The following is a 25,682-nucleotide window of genomic DNA, read 5'->3' as shown; positions in this document are numbered from 1 at the left end:
ATCACTTATATTGAAAGTATTTATAAACAGTCATTGCCACATTGTTTGGAAGACAGTTAATAGTATCTGATCTCAAGTGATATATTTCTGCTGAAATTTGCAAAGCCTGTAAGAATATTTTATTATGTCCCTAAGAAAACTTGTCTTAACAAATTCATAATTGATATTCTATATTAATTCAAACTATTGAACCAAAACATGAACATTGTAAACTGGTAAATCTGAGAATTTAATATTGCTTTTCTATCTCTAACCTTATTTAAAATGAATTACATTGGATTGAAACTATTTAAATGCATAATGTGGTAGCATGAATCCGGAGGGTTTTCCCCTGGCTGTAGAGCAGACACCATGACCCATGGGAGTTCTTATTCTCCCTAGTCTAAAAGACCCGGAGCTCTGATGAAGGTGTTTTCAATATAGCTTTCTTACTATTTCCGTAGAGTGGATACACATTGGTTGCTTTAGACGAGTTCCAAGAGGAGGAGGGAAAGGGAAAGATTGAGAAAGATAGAATGTGCCCACCCTCCTTGATCTTGGGTGGGAGGTGAAAATGGCAACAACTTTAGTGCTTTTTATAAGTGGTTCAGTTGGTGCTGAGTTTTAAGGGATTGCCTGGTGAGCCTTGGGATTCCTCTCATTCTAGTTTTCCCTTCACTTTGCCTCAGGTTTTTTTGTAGCTAACATCCTTTTTCCTTCTTAATACGGGGGCAAGATGTGTCCTCATATTCTCTCATAACAGTAATTCTGCATAGAGAGTAAGAGAAAGGGAGATCTTAATCTTCATTTGGCAAGGGTATATTGAGCACTTAGAATACGCACGGCTCTAGAGAGAATATAAAAACCAGTGCAAACAAAATGCTACCCTCAGGAGTTTATGGTTTAGTGTATATAGCTGTCCTATATGATGGAAGTGGAGAGGGTCCTAAGAATGTTTATGATACCTTCCTCCTAAGTCTATAGCTTGCTTGCTTACTTTGTGGTCCAAGCCATTTACTAATTTTGCCTGGCTTCTTTAATATTTCTGTTTATTCTTTCTTCTTTCAACAGGCAACAGTTTCCATTTACCTAAAAGCATTTTCACCAAATTTTAATTAACAGTTGTAGTAGCATTGTGGCACAGATTACGCTAGGGTTGGCACTCATTTGATACCCTGGCCCTAATATAGGCATGGCCCTGTAATGGATTAATGCTTTGCTTCTTTTGAAATCTGAGGGAGTATAGTATTTCCCCTTTGCCGTACAAGTCCTTTGTCTCTTGAGGGAAAAGGAAACTAGCCAGGGTATTAAATTTCAGCCAGGTGCATCAGATTAAGATTGCAGTATCCCTGGTTTTCTGAACTCGAACAGAAAAATCTCTTGGAGCTCAAAGCATCTGTGCTGTTGATTCTCTCCTTTTGTGGAGAACTTGGTAAACAAGTTTTGATTTGGGCTGTAGGGTTTAGAAATGAATTAGGGAAGGAAGAAGACCATTTAGGATGCTCCGTAAAGTTCTGGGCTTAATTTTTAAGTTGACCTACTTCATTTTGGAAAACTAAACACTGCCGTAGTACAACTTGAAATTTGAACAGTTGATTACAATTTTTTTTTTTAGAGCTACAGTTTTGCAAGAGGTCATAGAGTTGTGTAAACAAACTGAGTTCTTCAGAGTTTTGAAGAAATAGAGTATTTAAACATTAAGATTTACGTCTGTACCAATTTTATTTGGGTTTTATATGTACAAAAAAAGTAGGAAATGTGACATTTTCTATTTGGTTTTGAAATTGTATCCCTAAAAAGTATAAACGGCCCTAATTAAATCTTTTCATTGTAAGAATTCATTGCCTATTAAACCCTGTGGGCTTCTGGAATTTCGAACCTATACTCATTTTGTTTCTATTAATAGAATATATCATTTTATGTTGCTTTATCTTCAACCCATATTGGACAAAATGTGAGCCTTCTTAAAAACTGAATGAGAGGTGCAAAAAGGAAGAAAAATCTTAAATGATTTTAAAAAGTTAGTACATGTGTATTTCATTTGAAATGATGGATATTGTGCTTGCAAGATTGAATACATGATCCCAGTGCCCTCAGCCCCCTTTACTTTAGGTAAATCAATCCATATTTTCAGTACACTATAAAAATACATTATTTGCTTATTCTGAAAAGGAAATTTAACATGTTAAAATTTTGGATGCACAATTGTACCTGCTTTGATGTGCTTGACGTCTTTTTTGCCCTGTATATGATTGTCTTCTTAGCTACCCTCTGCTTTTTCAAGCTGTTTGTATCCTAACAGTTGGGAGTTGGGAACTCTTCTGAGTACAACCTTCGTCTTCCATTCCCTAGTTTGCAGATTTTTAAAATCTAGTTGCAGATATTTCTAGTCTTTTATGCTCCACACTTTCTCTCCCATAACAATTAGTAGCAAACTACAGATTTAAAGGCAGAGTTCCAAAAATGTACAAAGGAAAAGGCAAAGTACACTTCATTTATACAAAGTCCAGAAGACAGCCTGTTCCACTGTCGCCAGACATCTGGGATGCATTAGGTAAACTCTCCTTAGCTTGTCGCACAAATTAATAAAGTTGGATCAGTGACTTTTTTAAAGGTTGGTGTCAGAAGTGAGATTAATTTCTGTATAGCCTCTTCTCTTGGTTATATTGTTCGTAATGGAAAGAGGGAATGGAGGGTATATGGCAGTATGAATCAAACGTTTGTTGTATTTTCTTATTTTAATGTGTATATATTTTAATTGTTCTCTCTCTCTACCCATTAAAGATTCCAGTGCTGAATATTCAAATGAAAATTTTTCCTGCACTTTGTACTGTAGCAGGGACCATATTTTCCTGTACAAATTACTTCCGTGTAATCTTCACAGGTGGTGTTGGAAAAAATGGATCAACGATAGCAGTGAGTACATCTTAAGATTTCCAGCAATTGTTTATACCAGGACTCGGTTTCATAGTTGCTTTTTCATTTGAATTGTATAAAATACCTGGTAATTTAGAGTTTCTGCTTAGTCTTCAACAAAAGTGATATCCAGAACTTCTCAGTTGTATCTATACATGTATATGTTTATATGCTTACATGCATTTTTTTGTGTGCATGCACACAGACACATCCACATTTAAACACGTAATATATTTTTAAAAGTATGATCGGGGCACCTGGGTGGCTCATTCAGTCAAGCCCCTGACTCTTAGTTTCAGCTCAGGTCGTGATCTGGAGGTGCTGGGGTCGAGCCCCGCTTCCGGCTCCACACTTGGCATGGAGTCTGCTTGGGATTCTTTCCCTCCCTCTCCCTCTGTCCCTTCCCCACTCGTGCTCTCTCAAATACATAAATAAAAATAAATTTAAAAGTAAATAGAAGTATGATCTGCTTTGTAAAATAAACCTGGCCACGTAAGTAAAATCCTCAGTTTGTGCCTAACCAGCCCGTGCTGCTCTTTCTTCATTAGCTGTTCTGCTGTTCAGTTACGGACACTGCTGCCTGGCAGGCACCATGAGGTTCTTAAAAGTTTGAGCTGATCTGCCTTACAGCAGATCCATGTAGTGTCTGACAGCATTGAGTGCCGTTAATCCCTCCCCTCTCTTTACTCTGCACAGGGAACAAGTGTCCTCTCTCCTTTTCTCCATATTGGATCGGTGATTACTCTAGCTGCAATGATCTATAAGAAATCGGCAGTTCAGCTTTTTGAAAAGCATCCCTGTCTCTATATACTGACATTCGGTTTCGTCTCTGCTAAAATCACTAATAAGCTTGTGGTAAGTAGCAGAGTTTTTATTTGTTTTGTTTTTAACATTCATCTTATTTTGGTTTTATGGCCCTAGTTTTCATTCCACAGCTTCCCGAACAGTGCTAGAGTTTGCTGTTCTCCATAAACACGGGAGCTGTTTTTCTGCTCTGTGAAGCTACAGCTTGACGTTACCAGAAGCTCCGTGGACCTCTGCAACCCTTCTTTCTACTGCAGCTTAATTTGGTGCTTTAGTTTATCTGCCTTCTCCAGTCTCAGTCTGTACACTCAACTTAAGGCTCTTTATGAAAAGCGTCTTTTGGGAGGCTTTGCTACATGGGCTCTCCCTTTGGTGTGTAGCTCTCACGCATACTTCTTGTCAGTTTTTTAGTTTTGGAAACTCAGCTTTTTATTCAGTATTGCTAAATGATTCTTAAAACTTGTGATTTGAGCACAAAACTGATTTGCTGTGTAGCTCACAGTTGCTCTATTATGAAATTGCCTTCATCACACTTTCTCTTTTATTTGCAGGTGGCGCACATGACAAAAAGTGAAATGCATTTGCTTGACACAGCATTCATAGGCCCAGCACTTTTGTTTCTGGACCAGTATTTTAACAGCTTTATTGATGAATATATTGTACTTTGGATTGCCCTGGTAAGTACTGTACTGTGTCCCATTTCATGATTTGGAAGCCACTTGGTTTCTTGTTTCTGTGGGCCAGTCCTGAAAGATAGATCATGTAATTGTAATGATTTAGCATGCCAAAAAACCACAATTATGGGACTTGGCAAGAGTTCCTTGTGGCTTCATCTTTGAGCCATTTTTTGCATTATTCTTATTAGTCCTGCCTTTGTTAGGGCTCAAAAATTCCAGATTTCTGACCATAAAGCAGGAGCTGATAAACTACATCCTGTGGGCCAGTGGCCTGTTTTTGTAAATAAAGTTTTATTGGAACACGGCCGTGGCCCTTCATTTCTGTATTGTCTGTGGCTGCTTTTACGCTACAGTGGCAAAGCTGAGCAGTTGACATGAAGACAAAGCCTAAAATACTTACTGTCTCTCCGAGAAAGAGTTTGTTGATCCTTAGTGTAAAGGAAAAAATCCGTGAGGAAATTAAGTTACTAAATCGTATGAAATTGAAGACGAACCTGAAAAGAAGGGAAGAAAGTCAGAGAAGCCCCTCCTCTTTACGTTCAGGAAGCTGAGGGATGGCCTAAGCAGGTCCCAAGAATCTCACAGTCTCTCTCTCCCTCCAGGTCTTCTCTTTCTTTGATCTGATCCGCTACTGTGTCAGTGTTTGCAATCAGATTGCGTCTCACCTGCACATACATGTCTTCAGAATCAAGGTCTCTACAGCTCATTCTAATCATCATTCATGATGTTAACTCGGTGTTATAGAGGAAACTCATGTTTTCTGCAGGAAAGAATCCGAACATATTAAGGAAAATGGGGTGGATAAGAACAAATATAATTTATAATAATCAATGTCGTATAACTTTTCTTTGTTATTGGTAACACTCCTTAACTATCCTGTATGAGAATGGGAATTTCAAGTCCCATCCTGTAATTGTACATGTTGTCATACAGGGTTTGGCCCCAGGAAGCATGCAGGAAAAATTGCCATGTGTTTGTAATTATCCTGGATTCAGAATAAAACTGTCCTGGGGAGCAGACCCCCAGTGGTGGAGTTTTCTGATGTAGAATATTTGCAGGCCAAAAGATGGTTGCTTTATAATTTTAACAAATCATCATCTTTTAGTGACATCTTTGTTTAGTGTCTTCTCAGGCTTTCTTTAAGGAGCTCAGCTTGTGGCACAGACATATCCCACTAGCTTGTGAGATGGACTTAGTGATAAAGACCTTGAATTTGGATTGAAAGGTTTCCTATCTTTACATTGTTGAGGAAGTCATTTTTTTATTGCTCAAGAAATGGTATCTCTCATGGGCTTGGGAAATCCTGTTAGCATGCAGAATAATGTGGTAACTTTGTTGATCCATTTTATTTTTTTAAATAAATATATGACCTGAAAGCCAGCCTTTTTCTCAGTTTTATTCAGTAGAAAGATAACTAAGTTTTAATGTCATTTTTTAAAAAATTCAAGCAAAATTTATATCTCTTCTTTAATAAATAAGGAAATTCGGTCAGCTGCTTTGTCATTATGTGTCCTACGGTCTATTTTGTATAAGCTGTTTAATTTAAAACCTAGGAGAACTAAAAACAAAAACAAAAAAATGAAACATAGGAGAACTGTGTTCATTTTCCCTCTCAATGGGTTTTTTTTGTTGTTGCACTTGTCACCCTAGAGATTATATCTTTTTTTAAAGGGAGCATCATTTATTTATTTTTACTTATTTTGAAAGATTTATTTATTTGTTAGAGAGCACGAGCAGGGGGGAGGGGCAGAGGGAGAGGGAGAAGCAGACTCCCCCGTGAGCAGGGAGCCCGGATGCAGAGCTCGATCCCAGGACCCTGGGATCCTGACCTGAACTGAAGACAGAGGCTTACCTGACTGAGCCACCCAGGCACCCCCAAGATTATGTTTTTTAGGAATCTCAAACCTTTCCCCGAAATTTTCAAGGAGAGAGGCTTGGGCCTCTCTGGACGGTTACCGAAAAGTCGTACTCCTATTCTGGCTCATCAGTATACTGCAGTTTGAAATGAGAACCAGATAGCTTCATTAGCTCTCATCCAGATCTGTTTCCGTTTTATGTGGATAGTACGCTTGCTTGAATGGAGGGGGACAGCAGAAAAGAAACTTGACTAAAACAAAGTGTCTTCTTATTTTTATTTCTACCCTGTTTCCGTAATCCTGGCTCAACAGTCGCAGCACTGCCTCAGCTGGCAGTCGGAACTCTGCTTTCTTGCACTTTTAATGCTTCCGTTAGTCCCGTGTAATCTTGAGTAGCAGTGACAGCGAAACGTTCAATTTCTTTGCTAGACTCTAGCAGTAGAGAGAAGTCTCCCTTTATTTTTGTTTGCTAGCAACTTCTCCAGCATCTGGGGTAGAGAAGTGCATGCAGGAGAATGCGAGGGCACATACACACATTAAAAAGATGAAAGTTTTGAAAGACAAGAGGCTTCTAAATGTTTCCCATCCCTTACAGTGTTGAAACGGAAGCTGTCACTAGAAGTAGAGAGGGAGAGGGCGCCTGGGTGGCTCAGTCAGTGAAGCCATCGACTTTTGATTTCAGCTCAGGTCGTGATCTTCAGAGTCGTGGGATCAAGCCCCCTGTTAGGCTGTGTGCTCAGCGCTGAGTCTGCTTGTCCTCACTCCCTGCCACGTGCGCCCTCTCTCTCAAATAAGTAAAAATATTTTTTAAAAAAGTATAGAGGGAAAATGGACAAGGTGGACCACTAAACTCCTTCGGACTCTTAAGATTATGATACTTTTTTCTAAAAGGGGAAAAATGGCAGTGAAGCAGTCCCTCTATCTTTAGCTAAAGAGTTGAACTGGGCTTCTCAAAATAACCAAGTGGAAGCTGGATGTCTACAACTGAAGGCTCCAAACCGGAAGTGATGGGCAGACAGACCTGTCTATGGAGGCAGTGTAGAGCTCTTCATCGGCTTCTAGAAACTGAAATTTCTTACCCTCAAGTGGCCCTAGACCGCAGATGCTTCCCTGGCCAGCAGCCTTTCCTCCCAGGTTCTGGAAGGCACACCTGGCTAGAACCAAGAACCATTGCCCCGTCCCAGTGCTGTTGCTGCTTCTCCCAGTGTCCCCCACCTTCCTGTTAGAAGCAGAGCTGCTGACCTCATAGTTCTCCCGCTCCAAACACAGCCCCAGAGTTCTGGGCCACTGTGCCCAGGTCCCCCACTCTCAGTCCAGTTTACTCTCCCATCTGTTGCCTTGTGCTCCTGGTTCTCCCCCCACAGCGCCACCCTGGAGCGGAAGCTAAAGATAACACAAAAACAACAAGGAGATTTTCATCTTTATTCCTAGCTTCACATGTCCACAGATTCTTTCTTATGTGGAGAGACTGAGCCTTTGGGCCACAACTGCCTTCTGTGGTGAGGGTTTTGTGACAGTGGTTCCTGGAAGAGGGTGGCCCCAGCACCTTCTGAGTCCCCATGACACCTGTGCTCCTGCGGCCTGCTGCTCTGTGTCCCCGTGCCGCCTGGAGCCCCGCTCTAGGGGCACCGAAGTCAGAGCCTTCCACAGTCCAGAGAAGGCTGATTCCACGGATCCCACACTCAAGACGCCAGGTTGAAGCAAGACCTGGTTACCAGGACTCGGAAGAAGGCTGTGGATTCTGGAGGCGGCGGCACGCTTTGCCGATCCCACCATGCTGGCAGGGACCAAAGTCCAAAACTGCCCTGTGAATCTAGTCCTGTTGACCACAGCCCTTATTTCACAGTCTTTTCTCTTGATTTCTTCTGTTTCTTCTGGTCCTCATATTCAAGTATCTTCTGTTGGAAGTAGCCTGTGGGTTCAGATACAGGTGTTAGGGTCATGTCATCTGGGCAGGCGGACGATGATGAGTGTAGGAGTGAGGATCAGAAATAGCCTCTCCGTCTGCTCCCTGTGCTCCCCTGCCACACCCACATTTCCGTCAGGGTTCCCAGGTCCTCACAGGCCTCTCGAGAGCCAGCTATTCAGTTTGGCCCAAAACTGAGCCCACAAATAGAATAATTAATAAACATTAGCTCCAGATTAAAACAGAGCAATTTGTACAAAATGGCATCTCAGAGGCCTTTCCTGAGGCTTCCGGTTATTTTGGTCCAATCCCACCAACAAGACTGCATCTATTTTGTGGGACTCCAGAGCCAAAGCTCTTAATCCTAGGGCCACACCTGCCTTGGAGGCAGTGACCCTCCCTGGGCTTGGAATGATAAGGGGCTGTCACCGTTTACCTGCAGGAGGGTTCCTGCTCTTCTCTGCTTCCTGGATGAAAAGGGAGAAGAGCTGTGTCTTCACAAACTTCTTCACAAATCGGCGGTTGGCCTTGGAGGTCAGAGCCTTACAGAAGGCCCGTTCTTGGAAGTGGCCTTGCCCGTTTGCCTCCCGCTTGATATAGGAAGCATAGTGGCCCACAGTCTTGACAAAGAACTGCACGAACGGGCCCGAAACATGCTCGTTGAGCTGTTCTGAAGCTGCAGGAGACACACGGAGGCCGTCTCAGAAGAACCACCGCTCCTGCCTCCAGGTGGCTTCCGAGGCAGGCCGAACGCTCCTGGGGAAGTGACTAGGATCGGGCTCATAATTACGGATTAAAATGGGAGACTGGGTACAGGTTCTCCACCAGGGCTTAGGAAGAATAAAATCTCACACTCAGACTTGCCCTAGAATCTAGGCCCCTGTGACTAGCCTAGGACTGCTGAGTGAGTCCATTTTAGTTCTCGCTGGGATGGCTGGGAATCCTTTCCTCGGGTTCTGTGGAAAAACCCAAAATAAGGGGGGCCCAGGACTTACTCTGTGGCTCATTGGTCCCCCGACCAAGGGAGTCTAAGATGTCATCCTGAAGCTTGGGTGGAAGGATATCTTTTTCATCACCAACCTAGGAGAGGAGAGCTCGGAAGTCAAGCAGTCTGGGAGGAGGTGTGCAGTGTTGGCAGAAAGCCTGAGGAGGGCATCAGTTCTACACCCCGACTCCACCCCAAGTTGGCCACGTAGGAGAGAAGCAACAGAAGCTGCATCTTGGCCTTCCATCTGACGGTAAACATTAGCAAGTCTCCCCTGTATCCCTGTGGCACGGGGCTTACATCCCTGCTCCAGAGGCACCAAAACCGACCGCCTCGTAGTGAAGCCGTCTGCGTCTTTGCCGCGGGCTCCTTGCGAGAGCCCTTATTAGCATGGGTTCTCACGCTTGTGCAAGTAGGTGGAGCATGGGAGGCACAAGAGTGGTGGAGTTGGTGATGGGCCTGCAGGGGGTCAGAGCCCAGACACTTACCGACATTAAGAAGGTTCCTTCACAAAGATTCACCAACAGGACCTGAAATAAACACAGAACGAACGGCTTTCTCTCTTCCCATCAGAGCCTCAGGAGCACTTAGCACCTGCATTTCTGCCCGTGGCTGCACCTGTCAGCCCAAGTGGCAACAAGATCAGCACGGGCAATTCTCCCTTCCTGGGAAAAGGCAGGAGGGTGTAGGAAGGGCAGGGGGAGCTCTGAGGTAGGAGGGAAGACAACTGGGGCAACCAGAGCCAGTCACTCTCTTAATGAAACACTGATCATAGGAATGGCTTCTATATATGGAACATTTAGCACATGGTGCACACGATCAGGCTTTGCACATTTTCTCCTGTTCAGTCCTCCCCACAGTCCTGTAGAGGGAGGCACTATCCCCATTTTGCAGGTGTGGAAGCGAAGAAGTCGCCTGAGGTCCTACAAACAGGAGAACCGGTTTCCAAGCCTAGATTGAGCTGTCCTAGGTACTGCGTCGCTCTCCTCCCCACGCCTTCAGCTCCCTGCCCCCTGGTCACATTGAGGCCAGCAATGGACACCTTTTGGTCTTTTAATGCTTGCAACAACTTTATGTACGATTGCCCGGGAGTCCTACTTTGAAAACCCCCTGGGATCTTTGGGCTTTCCCGCAGGAAACAGGAAGAGAAGGAAATGAGCCCAGGGCAACAGGAACAGGGAAGGAAAGGCAGTGAGGAGACCACATGTCTGCAGGCTGCGGGGAAGGGGAGCACAGTGCATCACTGCCGGAGGGGCCCTCCGTCTAGACCTGACATTACAAATTGGCATCCTGCTGGTTAGATTCCAACCTGTCGATCTGTTTCTTTGAGACTCAGACTATTTTTAAATAATCGAGTTGGTTTCCAATACTTAAATTGGAAATTTTCACATAAAATTTGCTTTGGGGGCTTCTGACAAGTCAGCAGCCCTAACACTGGTTGCTCCACGTTTCCAAAGGACCATGTCCGGATGGAACAGAGTGCACCTGCCTCCTTTAGACGGGGCCTCTGCTCCGCAGTTTACCAGGATCCCTCGAAGCCTGGGTTGGTCATTTAAATGCCTGCTGGGCCCATCTTTTCAGTTTAGACTCTTGGTCTTGTATGTTTGGTGAATGATCCTTCTATGCTCCCTTCTTCCAAATAAAGGGAAAGAGGGACCGGAAAGTGTGCCAAAAGACAGAGCCGGCGGTGTAATTATTCGTCATCGGTGAGAAGAGCTGAACTAGTCCAGGCCTGAGACCACTTGAATACACAGGCTCAGAGGCCTTTATTCAAGGAAGGCTGTTCATTTCAGGGAGCTAAGAATGTGCATGAAGAAATTCCCCAAAATCTTTCTAATATTTGCTACATGACTGCTGTCGAGTAATGCCTTCCAGAGCTTCTGTGGGCAGAGAATCCCCCCTATAGCCACAGTGGCCCCTGGCCCTCCCCCTTCCTCATCCCCTGTCCATTTCACAGAGCAGCTGCTGAGGACTAAAATGGGCCAAGGCTCTTGGATAGCAGGGGCTGCAGTCTGGCTGGCCTTGGGGTGTCTTCCTGCCCGGCTGTCAGGGGAGGAGCTGGAACTGCAGCGTCAGCAAGTTTCATAACTCCTAGGGTTGGGACATTTTAAGTCATTGCCAAACATGGGGCTGATACTCTGACCCAGTTAGTCACATGGCAAAGGCTCCTTCAAAGGGCCCGTCTACTCAGCACTTCTGAGGAGGGCTGGGAAGGCCAAGGAAACGAGGAAGGGAAACAGCCTGCTTCTTTACTTCCTAGCAACACTTTGTATAAGAAGGGCTTTGGGTCTCTCTGTGGTGCTAGGTTCCATCATTGCCTGTGGGGCCTCTGTTATTTTTTATGCAAATGGAAAAAGTCCTCCCGCCAGGGCTGGTTCCTGCCTCTTTAGCGCTTACCACGAGACCCCACCTCTTCCCTTGGTCAGCCCTTTGCACAGGGGCGCCAATGGTTAGCCCACGCAGGCATACTTAAGTAACTCTTGTAGCTGGAGATTATAGTAACGTGATCTTCGGAAAGTGGCTACCGACAACTCACAGCAGAGCGCATGCTTTGAGTTGTCTTTCCCACACTGGGGATAGCTTTACGCCACCAGTGCCCATGTTCACCACTGCGCCCTCCGGTGTGGCTGGGGCATTGCTAAGAAACAAGATGGCAGAATCAAGGGGGATAGGGACCTATATCCTCATTAGCCCAGTGAGCTCTGAGGTCATCAGAAAGATAACCTGGGGTGGCACCTGGGTGGCTCAGTCGTTAAGCGTCTGCCTTTGGCTCAGGGCGTGATCCCTGGGATCGAGTGTTCTGGGATCGAGCCCCACATCAGGCTCCTCCACTGGGAGCCTGCTTCTTCCTCTCCCACTCCCCCTGCTTGTGTTCCCTCTCTCGCTGTCTCTCTCTCTGTCAAATAAATAAATAAAATCTTTAAAAAAAAGAAAGAAAGAAAGATAACCTGGGGCGCCTGGGTGGCTCAGTCAGTTAAACATCTGACTCTTGATTTCAGCTCAGGTCATGATCTCAAGGTTGTGAGATCAAGCCCCACATTCTGGCTCTGAGCTCAGCTTAAGATTCTCCCCCTCTCCCTCTGTGCACCCACCCCACCCCACCACTTGTATGCACACATCCCCCCTAAAATAAATTAAAATTAAAAAAAGAAATAACTCTTGCTACAAAAATCCACATTTTTCAAAACTCATAGTTTGCGGGGGGGGGAGGGGCTATGTTAGCTCACTTGCAAGGAATGCGAATGAATTCTAGTGGGCTGTGTGTTGTACAGACCAGCTGTGCTTGTCCATTCCGACGAGAGAGGGGACAGCCCAGAGCTGACCTAGGACAGCTGGATGACCCCTGCAAAAGCTGCCCCTTACGTTCAAAAAGAAATCGTTCAGGAGGAGGAAGCAGCCCCTTACTGAGCATCAATTATGTGAAGCACCAAGCTATGAGCTTTTTGCAGGTTATTTCCCCTCCAATCCCTAGCACTCGGACACCGCTATCCCCATTTTACAGATCAGAAGCTCAGGCTTAAAGAGGTGAAGCAACTTGCTCCAGGTGACACAGCTGTTAGCCCCAGAGCCTAGGTCTGACTCCGGCTGTGCCGGGCTCCGAGTCACACCCCCTTCTTGCGGCGCCGGCACCGTACCTCTTCCATGGGGCTATCCATGACCTGCTGCTGAAAGCGCGTTTGGACTCCGACCATGAAGGGAGTGGGGCAGCAGACAGTGTCCAGAAGGCTCTCGGGGACAACAGGGATGTAGGTGTGTGCCCAGCTGAAGGGGTAGAGCAGTGCGGCAGCAGCATGGATGCACTGAGACAGGGTGCTGGGGACAGGGCACAGACAGCACGAGTCAGAGAGGCCTCCCTGCGCCTCCACCCCCCACGCAGCCCCCGCGGCCCCTCCCCTGCCCACCGTAGAAGCAAGTCTGGGAGCTGTGCTGGTCGCAGAGCTTGTGACAAAGGGTAGCTGGGAGGGGAGGGACGGAAACCAGAGGAGGCTGGGGCTCCTCTCCTAGAGGACAGGGCCTCTCTCTGACCCTTCTTTTCCCAGTTAGTCCTCTCTCTCACCCCCGCACAAAAACACGAGTGGCCCCAAAGAGGAGGGAAGAGGAAATGCCTTCACTCCAGCAAGTCACTGGGTGAGCCCTCCTATAGGCTCGCCCCTGCGCTAAGGATGTGGGTACCAGGAAGTCAAGGCACTGACCCTGCTTAACAGACTTCAGCGTAGTTAAGGAGACAAACATGTAAACAGTGGAGCACAGCAGAGAGGCCGAGCCCTATTTCCTCCGTGTGGCTATCCACCCTCACCCACCCCGTCTTTACCTCTCACAGCTCCCTCTGACCCCTCGAGGTTATTTAAAGTTAACAGGTTGGTGCCTGAGCTAGCTTGGGAAATTCCTGGATTCCAGGAACCTTTGCCCGGCGATTGCTAGCCGGAAAGTCCCAGAGAGGTGGCCCCTCCACCCTTCCAGTGAAGCATTCCCTGTATGATTACTGCCTCGCTCACAGCTCAGGCCGACTCCTCACCCCACCCTCCAACACACACACACACCCAGCCCCGCTCCCTGTGCTCGCCTCTCATGGCTCTTCCTTTCCCCAAACAACCCTCAAACCAAGGCCAATAAAAACACGGAGGCAGAAACCCTGTTTCAGTTCTTGGTATGGAGCTCGTGCTTCCTGACTTAGAAAGATTGGGTCTCTGAGGGTCCAGCTGAGGCTGACTGGAAGTCCCCTCCCTGCCTGGGCTTCGGGGACCTGACAAACTCAGTGTGGGAAGGAAGTGGGGAGTGGTGGGATCTCCGTGGAGAAAGTGAGCACCTGAGAGGCAGCTCCTGCCAGCCTGGGCCTGTATCCAGGTCAGCTGGCACCTGGAATCACCTTTACTTCCTGAACACTGATCTTGGGGGGAAGGTAGGAACCCCAGCTCCAGCCACAACAGAACCTTCTCATTTTTCTACAGGGTTGAAAGTGGAAGCACTCTTTCCAGAGCAAAAGATTACACCACTTCCCTTAAGGATTTGGCTCACAACGAGGGCCTTTTTGGTTATCACTGATTTTGTAGAAGGTTCAACCCACAGGCCTTCCTCCCTGCCCAAACTTCCTCTCCTCCAAAACCCATGATATCCACCTGACCCTCTGGCCTCACATTTGAGTCCCTAAGGTCCTTTTCTTCTTCTTCCCTAAAAGACAGAACCAGGGTTGTCAGCCCAGTCTCATTGGCTTTCTCCCTTGCCAGACACCAATAGACGGTCAGCCTCCCACTCTTTCATGATATTTTTCTCCTCCATTCTGTCACATGTCTCCCCATGTTTTTCTCAGACTTGAGGCCCCTGAGAGGCAGAGGCCAAGACATGACCGTACCCTTCTTCGACTATGCCCAGAGGTATATTCAACTGTGAACTTACTATTAAGGATAACAGCTAGCTTTTGCAGAGCAAAGGAAACCCTCCATAAAATGGAAAGGCCACCGACCGAATGGGAGAAGATGTGTAGATGGTATATCTGATAAAGGGTTTACATCTACAATATATGAACTCCTACAACTCAGCGCCAAATATCATCATGCTATCAGAAAATGGGCAGAGGACCTGAATAGAAGACACACAGATGGCCTAACAGACACACGCAAAGATGCTCAACACCACTCATCGTCAGGGAAATGCAAATGAAAACCACCAGGAGGTACCACCTCACGCCCGTCAGAATGGCTAGTACCAAAAAGACAAGAAATGACAAGTGTTGGTGAGGACGTGGCACAAAAGGATCCCTCACGCACTGATGGTGGGAATGCAAACTGGTGCAGCCCCTGTGGAAAACAGGGCAAAGGTGTCTCAAAACATTACAAGTGGAACTACCATCCAGCCCAGAAATTCTGCTGGGTGTTTACCCAAAGAACGTGCAAACACTAATCTGAAAAGCTGTATGTACCTCAGGTTCACTGCAGCACTTTATAGCAGCCAAGACAGGAAAACATCCTAAGTGTCCATCAACTGATGAAAGCATAAAAACATGTATATGCAGGGGCCTGTCACTCAGCCACGTGAAATAATGAAATCTTGCCACTCTTACCAGCCTGGCTGTCCTAGAGGACATTAGGCTAAGTGAAATAAGTCAGACAAAGACAAATAGCGTATGATTTCACTTCTATGTGGAATCCTCAAAACAAAACAAAACCAAACAAACAGAAGCAGAAACCGACTCATACCTACGGGGAACGAACTGGTCGTTGCCAGAGCGCAGGTGTGAGGAAGGATGGGCGAAATAAGTGAAGGGGGTTAAGAGTGGTACAGACTTCTAGTTATGAAATAGATGAGTCGTGGGGATGAAAAGTACGGCATAGGGAATATGGTCAATCACGTTGTAATAATGTTGCATGGTGACAGGTGTTGACGACACCTGTCTTGAGAAGCACTGCCTCATGTGCAGAATTGTTGAATCAACACGCTACACACCTGAAACTAATATAACACTGTGTGTCAACTATACGTCATAAAAAGGAACAATTAAAAAATAAAAATAAATAAAATAAGTAAATTATAAGACCCCGCCCCCCCCCCAAAATCCCAGCTAGCTCTTACCAATATGTGTGTGCCTGGCAGGGTGGTCGGAACCTGCTGTACACGGTTTCATTTAACCCTCGACACAACCTGGTGAGGTAGGTACAATCGTTGTCTTGATTTTACAGACAAGGAGATCGTGACGTATTGCGTGGTGCACTGGGTGTTATACGCAACTAATGAATCATCGAACCTTACGTCAAAAACCAGGGATGTACTGTATGGTGACTAACATAATGTAATAAAAAAAAAAAGTTAAGAAACTGACCTAAGGGGAAGCATACAGCTGAAGGAGGAGAATATATTGGATTTGAACCTTGTCCTGCTGAGTTCAACACCTCTGCTTCCAACCACTAGAAAATTCTACACTCCCTAAGGGCAAAGACCATGTCTTGTTTGTCTGTATCTTCCTGACGTTCGGCATCTGGCAGACAGTTGACACACAATATAATGTTTGTTGAATGAGTGAGTAAATGGATACCTGAGATGTGTTTGCCCTTGAGGATGACGGGCTTGACCTCCATACCAATATATAGGTCTTCTCACCCTGTCCTGTGCCCTCCCTCCCTCCCTCCCTAAGCCATCACGAGTAGAATTACATCTGCACCCACCCTGACTGGTCTCCGCCTGAGCTGGCCCAGAAACACTTCAGGCCCTGCTCAGAGCTGAATCTGGAACTTTCTTCAGGCTTGAAAAGCAGTCAAGTTGGGAGGCAGAAGCAGGGGCATTGCAACAGCTGTTTCTCTACTAGGCTTCACACAAAATCAGACCCGGAGGCAGGAGGGTGAGCACGGGGTCCCACAGCCTGAGAGAGCCCTCCGGCCCTGTCCCCTGAGCTGGGGGGTGCCATTCAGCCCAGGAGAGCTGCTCAGCGGCTGGACCCACCTGAGACCTTCTGCCAGAAAGATGATTCTTCTCTCCAGCACCGCAGAGGCAAAGATCTGCAGGATCTGCTCAAAGCGGAGACAGCGCAGCAGAGAACTGAAATCCACGTGCTCCAGGTGGGAGTCCAGGGGCCGCGTCAGAGAGATGAACTGCAGGGGATTGGGAGAGAAGAGGAGGCCTCACCGCACTGAAACAGCGCAGGGCCCCGGATGCTGGGCCTCCACCGGCCTCCACTCCGGTCTCCCTACCCACGTCCGTCTGATTCCGCCCCTCCCGTGCTGGAAGCCCATCCACGATTTCCTCCCTTTCCCTCGCGCTCAGGGCCATGCTGATCTGTCCCCAGCCTGGCCCACAGGCCGCACCCGCCCCTCCAGTGCATTTCTCCTGCCCGAGGGCCTTCACAGGTCAGGTCTCCCCTGGGTCACTCTTCTTGTCTCCCCCTCCCTCTGTCTCAGAGCCCCCCCAATTCGATGTGTGTTTCCCATCATGTCCTCAGGCAGCATTTCTTCCCTTGCATCCCTGTCGCGCCTTTTTCAATTATAGATTTTCTTCGTGCGTTTACTTAGTTAACGTCTGTCTCCTCTGCTAGACTTTAAGCTCCAGGAGGTCAGGAATCGCATTCATTGCACTCAGCACTTCACATCCAGAAACAGTATAGCTTGGTGCGTGGCAAGCATTTTGGAGAAAGGGGAAAAGTCTAGCCCCTCCCCTTATGTTTATGTGGGGAAGCCAAGGTTCGGAGAGAGACACCGATCTTCCACGGTCCCCGGGGTCAGGACTGGGATTCTTAAAATGATGTCCTGCTTGCTGCCTTGTCTGCTTAGTGCCTGCCACTGCAGCATCCCCGCGAGGCGTGGGTGGGGACGCAGGGACGGATGATAAGAAGTAGACAGGTGGAGGCCATGCGGTAAAGAGACTGGACGTACATGGGAAGAGGAGAATGGGGGAAAGCGGCAGTTTGGGGGCTGCGGGCATTGTCCATTCTAGCCCCAGGAACGTCAGCTTACGTGCTTCATTTATTATAAATACAAGTCTTGGTGGCTTGAGCAGTCATGAGGTGCCTGTGAATGTCAGGTTGCGAGGATCAGAAACTGTGGGCTTGATTTTCAGCTCTGTTGGTAATTGCAGTTGGCCCCCGGCCCTGCCTGGCTCAGTCTGTTCGTGCTGACCCAGTGGATGGCAGGACCGAGAGAGAGCGGCGCCCCCCAAGCCTGCCCTCACCAGCTAGGGAGGGGCTCACGCCCTCAGTAACCCACCTCCGTGCCCGAGTCGGGGATGAAGCTCTTGAGGGTGACGGTCTTGCCAGGCGCGGGGAAGGCCGCCTCTCGGAGGCCCTGCATGAAGGGGTAGATGACCGCCAGGGAGATCTGGTGCCTCTTTTCCACCTCGTCCAGGATCTGCAAGGCAAGGGCTCATGGGAGGCAAGGCTCAAAGGGAGCCGCCGGGAGGCCCCCCATATCCCCCACTATCCCACCAACCCCACCCCGGCCCTGGTCCAGCCCGTCCTTGAGGACCTTCCAGGCCCCTCTGCCAGCTGCTTCGCTCTCCTCTCTGGCAGAGCCCGGTCTGCGGTTTATCTCCCGTGCGCGACCTGCCGCCTTCCTCCTCTTACCGTCTTTACCAGTCCCCATTCCTCCTAGCGCCCGACATAAACTGTCTTCCCCCCAGGAGTCATCCCAGAGTAAACCATCATCCACGATGGTACCATGTTCCAGTCATGCTGGATGCGGTGGGAGCCTCAAAGCCTGGGCCTCTTGGGGGACAAGCTGCCCCCGACTTCCACTGGAGGCTCCCCAGGGCCAGGGCCAGACTCCATCCCTCAGAGCCCTGTGCGGAGGAACACTCCTCCAAGCAAAGGCCAAAGGCTGACAGTGTCCCGCCCTCATCCTCCCAAGGGCCTGCTCGGGACTGGCACATGGAAGCTATTTCGCGACCCCAAGACACGCCCCGTCCATTCTGAGGGCTGACTCAGGGGTACTGGCACTCCAGTTACTCCAGCAGGAGAAGCCCTAGAGATCTCAACCCTCAGAGGAGTCAGAGGGAGTCTCGGAATAGTATACTAGACTCTGTATAGTAATTGTCCTCGTATTTGTTCAGTGTTCCGGGTCTCCCGCGTCACTTCATTCGAGCCTCCTCGTGCCAGACCATGAGTCAGGGAGGTGAAGGATCATTGCAGGAGTTTGCCAGATGAGGAACGGGAAAATCCCGCCTCCTAACCTGGGGCTCTCCCTGCTTTCTCACCTGACCAGAGGGGGAGCCTGGGCTCTCCGGAGGGGAGACCGTCCCCTGGGTTCAATGCCCACTTTTCTCCAAACTCAAGTCAAGCCCAAGCGCCTCTCTGCCTCAGTTTCCCCAAGCGTGCCTTGGTTTGCCCCTGGCTGTGAGGGCAGAGCTCCCTTCAGGGCCCTGGGGAGCACAGACGGGTCAGGCCCTGAGGAATCCTGCTCCACCCCTACCTTGGAGAACAGGCCGAAGCAGCCGAGGCAGCTTATGATGCAGTACACCTTGGGCAGGCGAGGGCCGCGGCCGGCGGGCTGGGGAGGGACAGAGAGGCCCTTCAGGGCTGCAGCCTCCCCAGGGCTTCTCCCAGCTGGGGCTGATGGCGCACAAGGCTGGAGCCTGGGGCCGGGGGACTCGTGGGGAGAGGTGGGTCGGATGGAGAAAGGCCTGGCTGCACAGAGGTTCTGTTTGTGGCATGGGCAGCAGGGAGGCCGAAGCAGCCACCAAAGTCAAAAGCAGATGGCCCGGCAGGGGCCAAGCTCTGCCGCCATCGGCACCAGCTCCATCTGCGGACTGCAGAGAACAGGAGCAAGGGGGCTGTGGAGATGAAGGAATGGCTAGAGACAACAGCACTGTAAACGCACTTGGAGAATGCTCTCGAGACCCAAGAGTCATTGAATCCCGGTCTATGCTCTGGGAGGCTCCTGGGGCCGAGGCAGCTAGGCCTGGGTACAGAAGCTGGAGGGAGGATGGGGTAGGAGCCTCCCACCGGGCGAGCTGTTGAAAGCCTGGGGGAGAGCAGAGACCGCAGCACGACCAGCCAAGGTCCCCTGGGTGGGCAAGGAGGGGCCTGTGTCCCGTTCCTGCAGGGTCGCAGGGGGCACTAACATGGCAGCAGGTGCTGGGCTGGGCTCTCCCGGCCACCACTACTGCCAGGGAGCCTTGGCTTTTGCAGCTGAAGCTCGAGCAAGCCCAGCCGTGGAGCGGAGCGGGCCGCAGAGAGGAGGGGGCAGTTCTGAGCAGCACAGACCAGGAGACGCCTGCAGTAGCCGATCTTCCTGCTCCCATCCACGTTGGTCAGAACGAAGGAGAAGGTCTCCCTGAGGAAGGGCAGACACATGGTTTGCATTTACTCACAGGATACTAAAAGAGGAAGGTGGGCAGCCTCAGACAGCTGCCGAGGGGGTCAGGAGGGCAGAGGGGAGCTGCTGATTAATCATGAGAGTAATAATAACATCAGTAATTTATTAAGGGCTTATCAGCATCCAGCTCTAAACACGCCACTTCATTTAATTCTCAAAACAGCCCTTTGAGGTGGATTCAAATACTATCCCCACTTTCAGGACAAAGGCTCTGAGGCTGAGAAGGTCGTTCTTATCCAAAGTCAGTTGACTCAAAAGTGGTAAAGCCAAAATCCGAACTCAGGCAGCCAATTCCAGTGCTGATGCCAAAGGGACTTGGCCACATTGCCCTCTTAGAAGCCAAAGGCCTTCCACGAAGTCCAGCGTTTGCCAGAAGCAGTCAACACGTGGTAACCATCATTCCCAGGACAGGTGAGAGATTCTTGCCCTTCTCTGGACACAGGTGACTGACTGGTCAACCTGGTTGGCCAAGATCGTTGGCCTTGGGGGACTCCGGGCAAGATGTTTATAAGTGAGTCAACTCCAGTCCCTCCCCGTCAGGAGGGAAGCTGGTGAGAAACTGGCATACAGAGCAAGTGAGGGAGCCACGGGGCCCACAGAGCTCACACCTGTCTCGTCTCCCCTAGTCCCAGATTCCTCTGTCCCAGGCCCAAGCAATTACCTGGGATACTCAGTGAGCGGGGCCCACTCATTCCCATCTGGGAAGCAGAACAAGGGGATGGCTCCGAGCAGCCGCTCCTCCTCTTCCTGTTGGCCCCGAAGCAGGTTCTCCCGCTAGAAGGAACGGGAAAAGAGAACAGTGAATTGTGGAGGTCACGGCAGGCGGAGAGGGCCTGAGCGTTGGCAGGCTTCTTTTGAGGCTCTACAGCAGTCTGAGAATAAGCCTTCCTACTGGCAGGGACTCAAAGTGTGCCTCTAACTGTCACTCTGTGCACAGGGACTTTGTTCTGGGGCTGGACCCATCCCAAGGCTGAAACAGCCCCTCCTAGGCCAAATCTACACCAGCCTGAGTTAGACATCAGGTTCCTAAGGACCCACATAGGCAGGAAGGGGGCCAAGGCTTCACTGGATACAGAAAGGCCCAGAGGCTGCCTGGCCTCCTGGGAGGGCCACGTGAGAGACCACATCAGAGAAGAGACGTGGCCAGCTCAGTTGCGGAGCCGTCAGGGTGAACGAGAAGGGTGCTGTAACCCCACCCCTTACCCTAGCAGGGGAGCAGACAAGAAGGAGCCTGGTGTTGGGGCTGTGGCCACCGGCTGAGCCTGCCCATCAGCTGCGAGCCTGCCCCACCCTCTCCTTCCCCCCCCCACCTCAGGGAGGGGAGGCCTGCAAGGAGGTTTGGCAGAAGGCAAGCCTCTCTAGAGAGAAGGGTGACTGAGGCTGCAATTTGGAAGAACAAGGAGGCCCCAAGAGGGACAGAAGAACCAGCCTCGTTTCCTAGCTAGGGAGCCCAGGTCAGTTCCCTGCAAAGAAGCCAGACCTAGATTCTGTGGGTGATAACAGGAAACCGGGCTGGGCCTGAAGGAAACAGGAGCACTGAGCACAGGGCGGCTCTAGACTCAAGCCCTGGCAGGGTGGAGTGGAAGAGAGGGCACCCCTCCCCCCACCACCTCTCAAACACCCAAACCCTGTCTTCCCCTGCCCACTCCTTCCGTCCTTACCTTGGGAAACTGGTAGGTGATGGTGGGCTCATAGTCAGCCCCCGCACTCTTTTTTTTGAGGGAAACCACGAGGAGGTATTCAAAGAAGTGTTGCCCTCCAGCAAAGGCGGGCAGACAGTGCTCCTGGGCCCTTTCTGGTTCCTTTCCGCTGTCCCTCAGATTGTCCTGGAGAGATCCTGAAACCAAGACACCAGGGTCCAGGGCCCACTTGGTATCTCAGTGGCCTGTGCCCCAAGGGGTCTGTGTGGCTCCAGGCAACTTCACCCCTCAGGGCTGCCATGCCTCTAAGTTCCCCAGAGTCTGCCCAGTGACTCAGGGCCTGGCACAGGGTCAGAGCCATCTGGGCAGTGTTCATGCCTGCCCTGGGAGATTTCTGAAAGCAACAGGGAGCCACGAGGAGGACAGAAACCGCTGATTTGGAAGCCAAGGAAATGGACTGGGGAGCCACTCGGGAGGCCCTCTGCCCCCGAGGCAGAGACTGTGCCCACCCAAAGGTGCCCAGGGCAGTACCCGAAGCAGTAAGGCCTGAGTGGACATGGACCCGAATCAGAAAAGGTCCCACCAGCGTCCTGTGTCTGTGGCCACACCAACCCCCGTGGCCGCACGACTGGTTCTGCTATCCAACAGGGGAAGCCTCCGGGCCGAGCCCCATGGGGGGCCAGGTGGAGTTCAGGCTATAAAGACTCTACATGGAAGACAAGGAAGAAACAGCCCCAGCGAAGAGGGTCACCCTAGAAAACAGGAAGCGGGCAATCCAGTTCAGACCTGCTCGGAGTCGAGGCAGGCAGTTGCGGAAGAGCCTGAGCATCCTGCCTCCCACTTGTCCTTCCATCTTCTGCGGCCTGCAGGGGCATGGAGCGCTTCCCCTTCCTCCAACCCGGGCTGGCTACAGAAAGCCTAAGACAGGGGCTGCCGCTTCGGCCTGCAACCCCGACTCCATGAAGCCACGCCGCGCAATGCCTTCCAGACACGGGAGATCAGCTTCCATCCCGAGCACCCAATGATTGAGCAAGAAGGATGTGACGGGACCCAGGAAGGCAGCCGAACGCCCGCGTTGACAGAGGCAGCATCCTGGCACCGCAGCTCTGACCTCAGCTCCTCCCAAGAGCCCCAGCGTGTGGCAAGAAAGAAGGTCATGAGCAAACACCTCTAAGGCCCAGCTGCTTCAGGGCTAAGGGCTTTGAATCCTGCGCTGCTGATTGGGCAGTGGGTTTATTTACAACCTCGGGGCAGGGAAGAATGCCCAGCAGCGCTGACTGGGCATTACAACCTCACCAGCCCCAGCACATGGATCTTATATCCCCATAACTTTGACTCCTGACCTTTCCCATTCAACCTGATTCACTATGGCCAAAAAAAAACAAAAAAACAAAAACAAAAAACAAAAAACAAACAAAAAAAAAACCACCCTGTGAGCCCCCTTGCAGCACGCTGAAGCTTCCAGAACTTGAGGACTGCAAGCAAGCGCACGGGTGCAAACCTTCCCCACAGTCAGCGTGCCACTGCCTCCCCTGATTAAGATAAATAGACTCGGTCCATTAATTCTCTCCATGGAAAATTTTTTCTAGTGAGAGAGTCCTAGAAATCGATCTGAACCTAAAACCGTCCTCTCCTGGAGGTAAAAGAGAGCAAATCCATCTTGGAGCCTTGGAGAGCTCCTGCTACATCAGGATGATCGACAGGGGTACATGTCTCTCCCGCTGCAACATATCCTAAGACTGATTGCTCTCATGGGACCTGCTCCAGGGCTCCAGCAAAGAATCTCTCTTCCCAGATAGGAAGCACAGACTCAGGACATTCTCCCCGGCCCACAGTAGGGGACTGGTTGCGTCAGCAGCCTGAGGCTCACTCAATGACAGTGGAAAGCAACGGGGTGATCCCTGCCCCACCCCTACTCCTGCTCGGTCTCTTTTTCCCTGTTGGGTCAGGTCAATAGTTCTGCCCAAGCTAAGAGCAGAGCAGCTGGCCCCTTGGGCTCTAGTGGTGTCTCAAGGCTGTGTCTGGAGGCTGGGGAAAAGGGAAAACTAGCAATAAATCACCTGGGATTCTCACATAAACTTCTGAACGAGTAAATGCATGGGGTAAGAGCCAGGAGGCCAAAGCGTTTGGTGTCCGTGTCTGCCACTCCAGCAAAGAATTTGCAGCTTTCTGGCAGAAAGTGGATTGCTGGAATAGGGGGAGATGACTGCCTTGTTCTTATGAGCTCCAGATCAGGCTTTTGTGGGACCAGTAAGAACCAGTACTCAGGGCCCCAGGCATGACTCGTGGGGAGAACCCCAATCTCAGTAAATAAGGATGTCACAAATGCTGTAATGGTGAGGACAATGACCCAGAACACTCAGAACTGTCACCACGCCTTACTCACAACCTGAACAGACGTTGCACAATCCTCACCACCTGTCTGAGGAACAAGTATCTTCCTGATACAGATGGGGAAACTGAGGCACAGAATAACTCAGGGACTATTTAGGGACTGTTAACAGAGTCTGTTTGGAGTAGGAATTATGAGAGCTCCATGTCTATGCTCCCGCCTTCCAGATGCAGTACGCACCAAACCTCCCACCAATGTGGGGTTCTTCCTGTTTGCAAAGGTCTTTTGAGAACCCAAATCTTTTCACTGATCATTCCAGAACCTCAGGAAATTATTCCTTTCCCTAAACCCTTTGGGTTGCATGTTTAGCCCATTTCCTCCTGCTTTATCAGGAGAGCCAGGAGAACAGCAAAACTCACCAAACCAAACAAAAGAAGTTACTAGACTTTTGGGCTGAAGCCCAAGAAATCCAGAAAAAAGATTGCTTTCTTCTTCCTTTCAAAGAGGTTTATCAACAGAAGAGAAAAGCAGAAGAGAAAACCCTCTATCCTATTAATAGGATAGGTCATCTAATAATAGGTCATCTCATTTAATCCCCAGGGCCCTGGAATGAAATTACTATCCTGAGTGTTTTAGTTGAGGAGGGAACCACCCTTTTTGGGGAAGTCAGGAGTCTGGTTACACCTGTTCCTTCGCCAGGACTTGGAAGCCCCTCCCACAGGCACCCGATTAAAGTCACAGAACCAGCTAGAATATAGGTGAGGGGACTTTCTGGAACTCTGATTTAGAAAGCTGGCCCTTCCTTTTCTATTCAGCTTCTCCTAACTCAGGACCACCACCACTGCTACTTCTTCCCACCAGGATGATTTACACATGCATGTACACACACACACACACACACACACCCTCTTATCACACAATTGCCCTGAGGCCAAAAGGGCAAAAGAAGATGGGGAACTCCCCAGAAAGGTAAAGAGTGGTGTGAAAGATGAAGAGGGCAACTCTCCTGGCCTGACAGGTGGCTGACCTCAGGACAGCTAATACAGGTTGCTCATCTCACAGCTGCTCCATGCCCAGGAAGCTGCTCCAGGCACAATCATCAGCCCAGTTTGGGGGCTGGGGTCAGTGGAAACAACTGGAATGTCTCCTCTGGGCTGCAAAAAGCAGAACTCTTCCATTCACACAGATTTCTGAGGGTTAAGGGAGCCCAGGGAAGACCAGACCAGTACTCTCCAGAGAAAAGAGGACACCAGTCACGCCAGAGTGGCTGAACTCCGTTCCAACCATTAGTTCCAGGCCCTGCCCCCACTCTGGTCTCTGACCTCTCTGCCTTGAAATGACCAGATACTGGAAGCCTGTGTTTAGGAAGAACAGCAAGGACTGGGGGTGGGGTGGGGATGGGGTGGGAATGATGGTAGAAGGGGCACTGATCTCATTCCCAGATCTCCCCAATTCGGGGGTCCTGGAGTAGGAAGGGGTCTCACTCAGCTTTTTGACTGCCAATGTTAGAAAGCTGGGAATGGCCCTGATTTACTTCCCAATTGGCTCCTTTCTCCTTGGTAGGTGGGATCTCGGGCCAAGTAGCTAAGGGTTACTGCTGCCCAGCCACAGCACTGGCTACCGACAAGTCTAAATAAATGTTTGTTGAATGAATGAAAACATGAATGAATTCCTAATGGCCTTCTTGAAAAGTCCAGTGTCCCTGTTAAGAAGAAAGGGAACGTACAGTGACTTCTAATTGAATCCCCTCAACCCTGTACTTCTTGTCCCCTCACCTGGGACGGTGCGGGGGGG

The 25,682-nt window shown here is 49.6% G+C and overlaps 2 protein-coding genes across 12 annotated transcripts in view; one reads left to right on the top strand and one right to left on the bottom strand.

Annotated features, from left to right (window-relative positions):
• CEPT1 (choline/ethanolamine phosphotransferase 1) overlaps nt 1-5,756 on the top strand; it is a 37,275-nt gene extending 31,519 nt beyond the window's left edge. For all 5 annotated transcript variants that reach the window (XM_040626914.1, XM_008704056.2, XM_008704053.2 and 2 more), the window contains 4 exons: nt 2,764-2,895; nt 3,592-3,750; nt 4,251-4,376; nt 4,979-5,756. In XM_040626914.1, coding sequence (XP_040482848.1) covers nt 2,764-2,895; nt 3,592-3,750; nt 4,251-4,376; nt 4,979-5,101 — 540 coding nt within the window. In that variant the 3' untranslated portion in view covers nt 5,102-5,756. The remainder of the gene's footprint in view (nt 1-2,763; nt 2,896-3,591; nt 3,751-4,250; nt 4,377-4,978) is intronic.
• A 1,884-nt stretch (nt 5,757-7,640) lies between these two features.
• Nucleotides 7,641-25,682, bottom strand: part of DENND2D (DENN domain containing 2D) — a 26,304-nt gene continuing 8,262 nt past the window's right edge. For 2 of the 7 annotated variants that reach the window (XM_040626908.1, XM_040626909.1), the window contains exons 2-13: nt 21,578-21,753; nt 20,578-20,690; nt 19,805-19,874; nt 19,011-19,088; nt 17,811-17,951; nt 16,555-16,703; nt 15,691-15,759; nt 12,759-12,936; nt 9,612-9,653; nt 9,134-9,218; nt 8,575-8,814; nt 7,641-8,144 (exon numbers count right to left, since the gene is read on the bottom strand). In XM_040626908.1, the coding sequence (XP_040482842.1) occupies nt 8,068-8,144; nt 8,575-8,814; nt 9,134-9,218; nt 9,612-9,653; nt 12,759-12,936; nt 15,691-15,759; nt 16,555-16,703; nt 17,811-17,951; nt 19,011-19,088; nt 19,805-19,874; nt 20,578-20,690; nt 21,578-21,753 (1,418 nt within the window). In that variant the 3' untranslated portion in view covers nt 7,641-8,067. Of the gene's footprint in view, nt 8,145-8,574; nt 8,815-9,133; nt 9,219-9,611; nt 9,654-12,758; nt 12,937-15,690; nt 15,760-16,554; nt 16,704-17,810; nt 17,952-19,010; nt 19,089-19,804; nt 19,875-20,577; nt 20,691-21,577; nt 21,754-22,342; nt 22,988-25,682 lie in introns of those variants that run through there. The other 5 variants (XM_040626910.1, XM_040626912.1, XM_008704059.2 and 2 more) reach the window with 4 other exon arrangements.

Source organism: Ursus maritimus, unplaced genomic scaffold, assembly GCF_017311325.1.
Source record: "Ursus maritimus isolate PB19 unplaced genomic scaffold, ASM1731132v1 scaffold_12, whole genome shotgun sequence".
Lineage (NCBI taxonomy): Eukaryota > Metazoa > Chordata > Mammalia > Carnivora > Ursidae > Ursus > Ursus maritimus.
The sequence above is the reverse complement of the archived record's forward strand: the minus strand, read 5'-3'. Positions and strand labels throughout refer to the sequence as shown.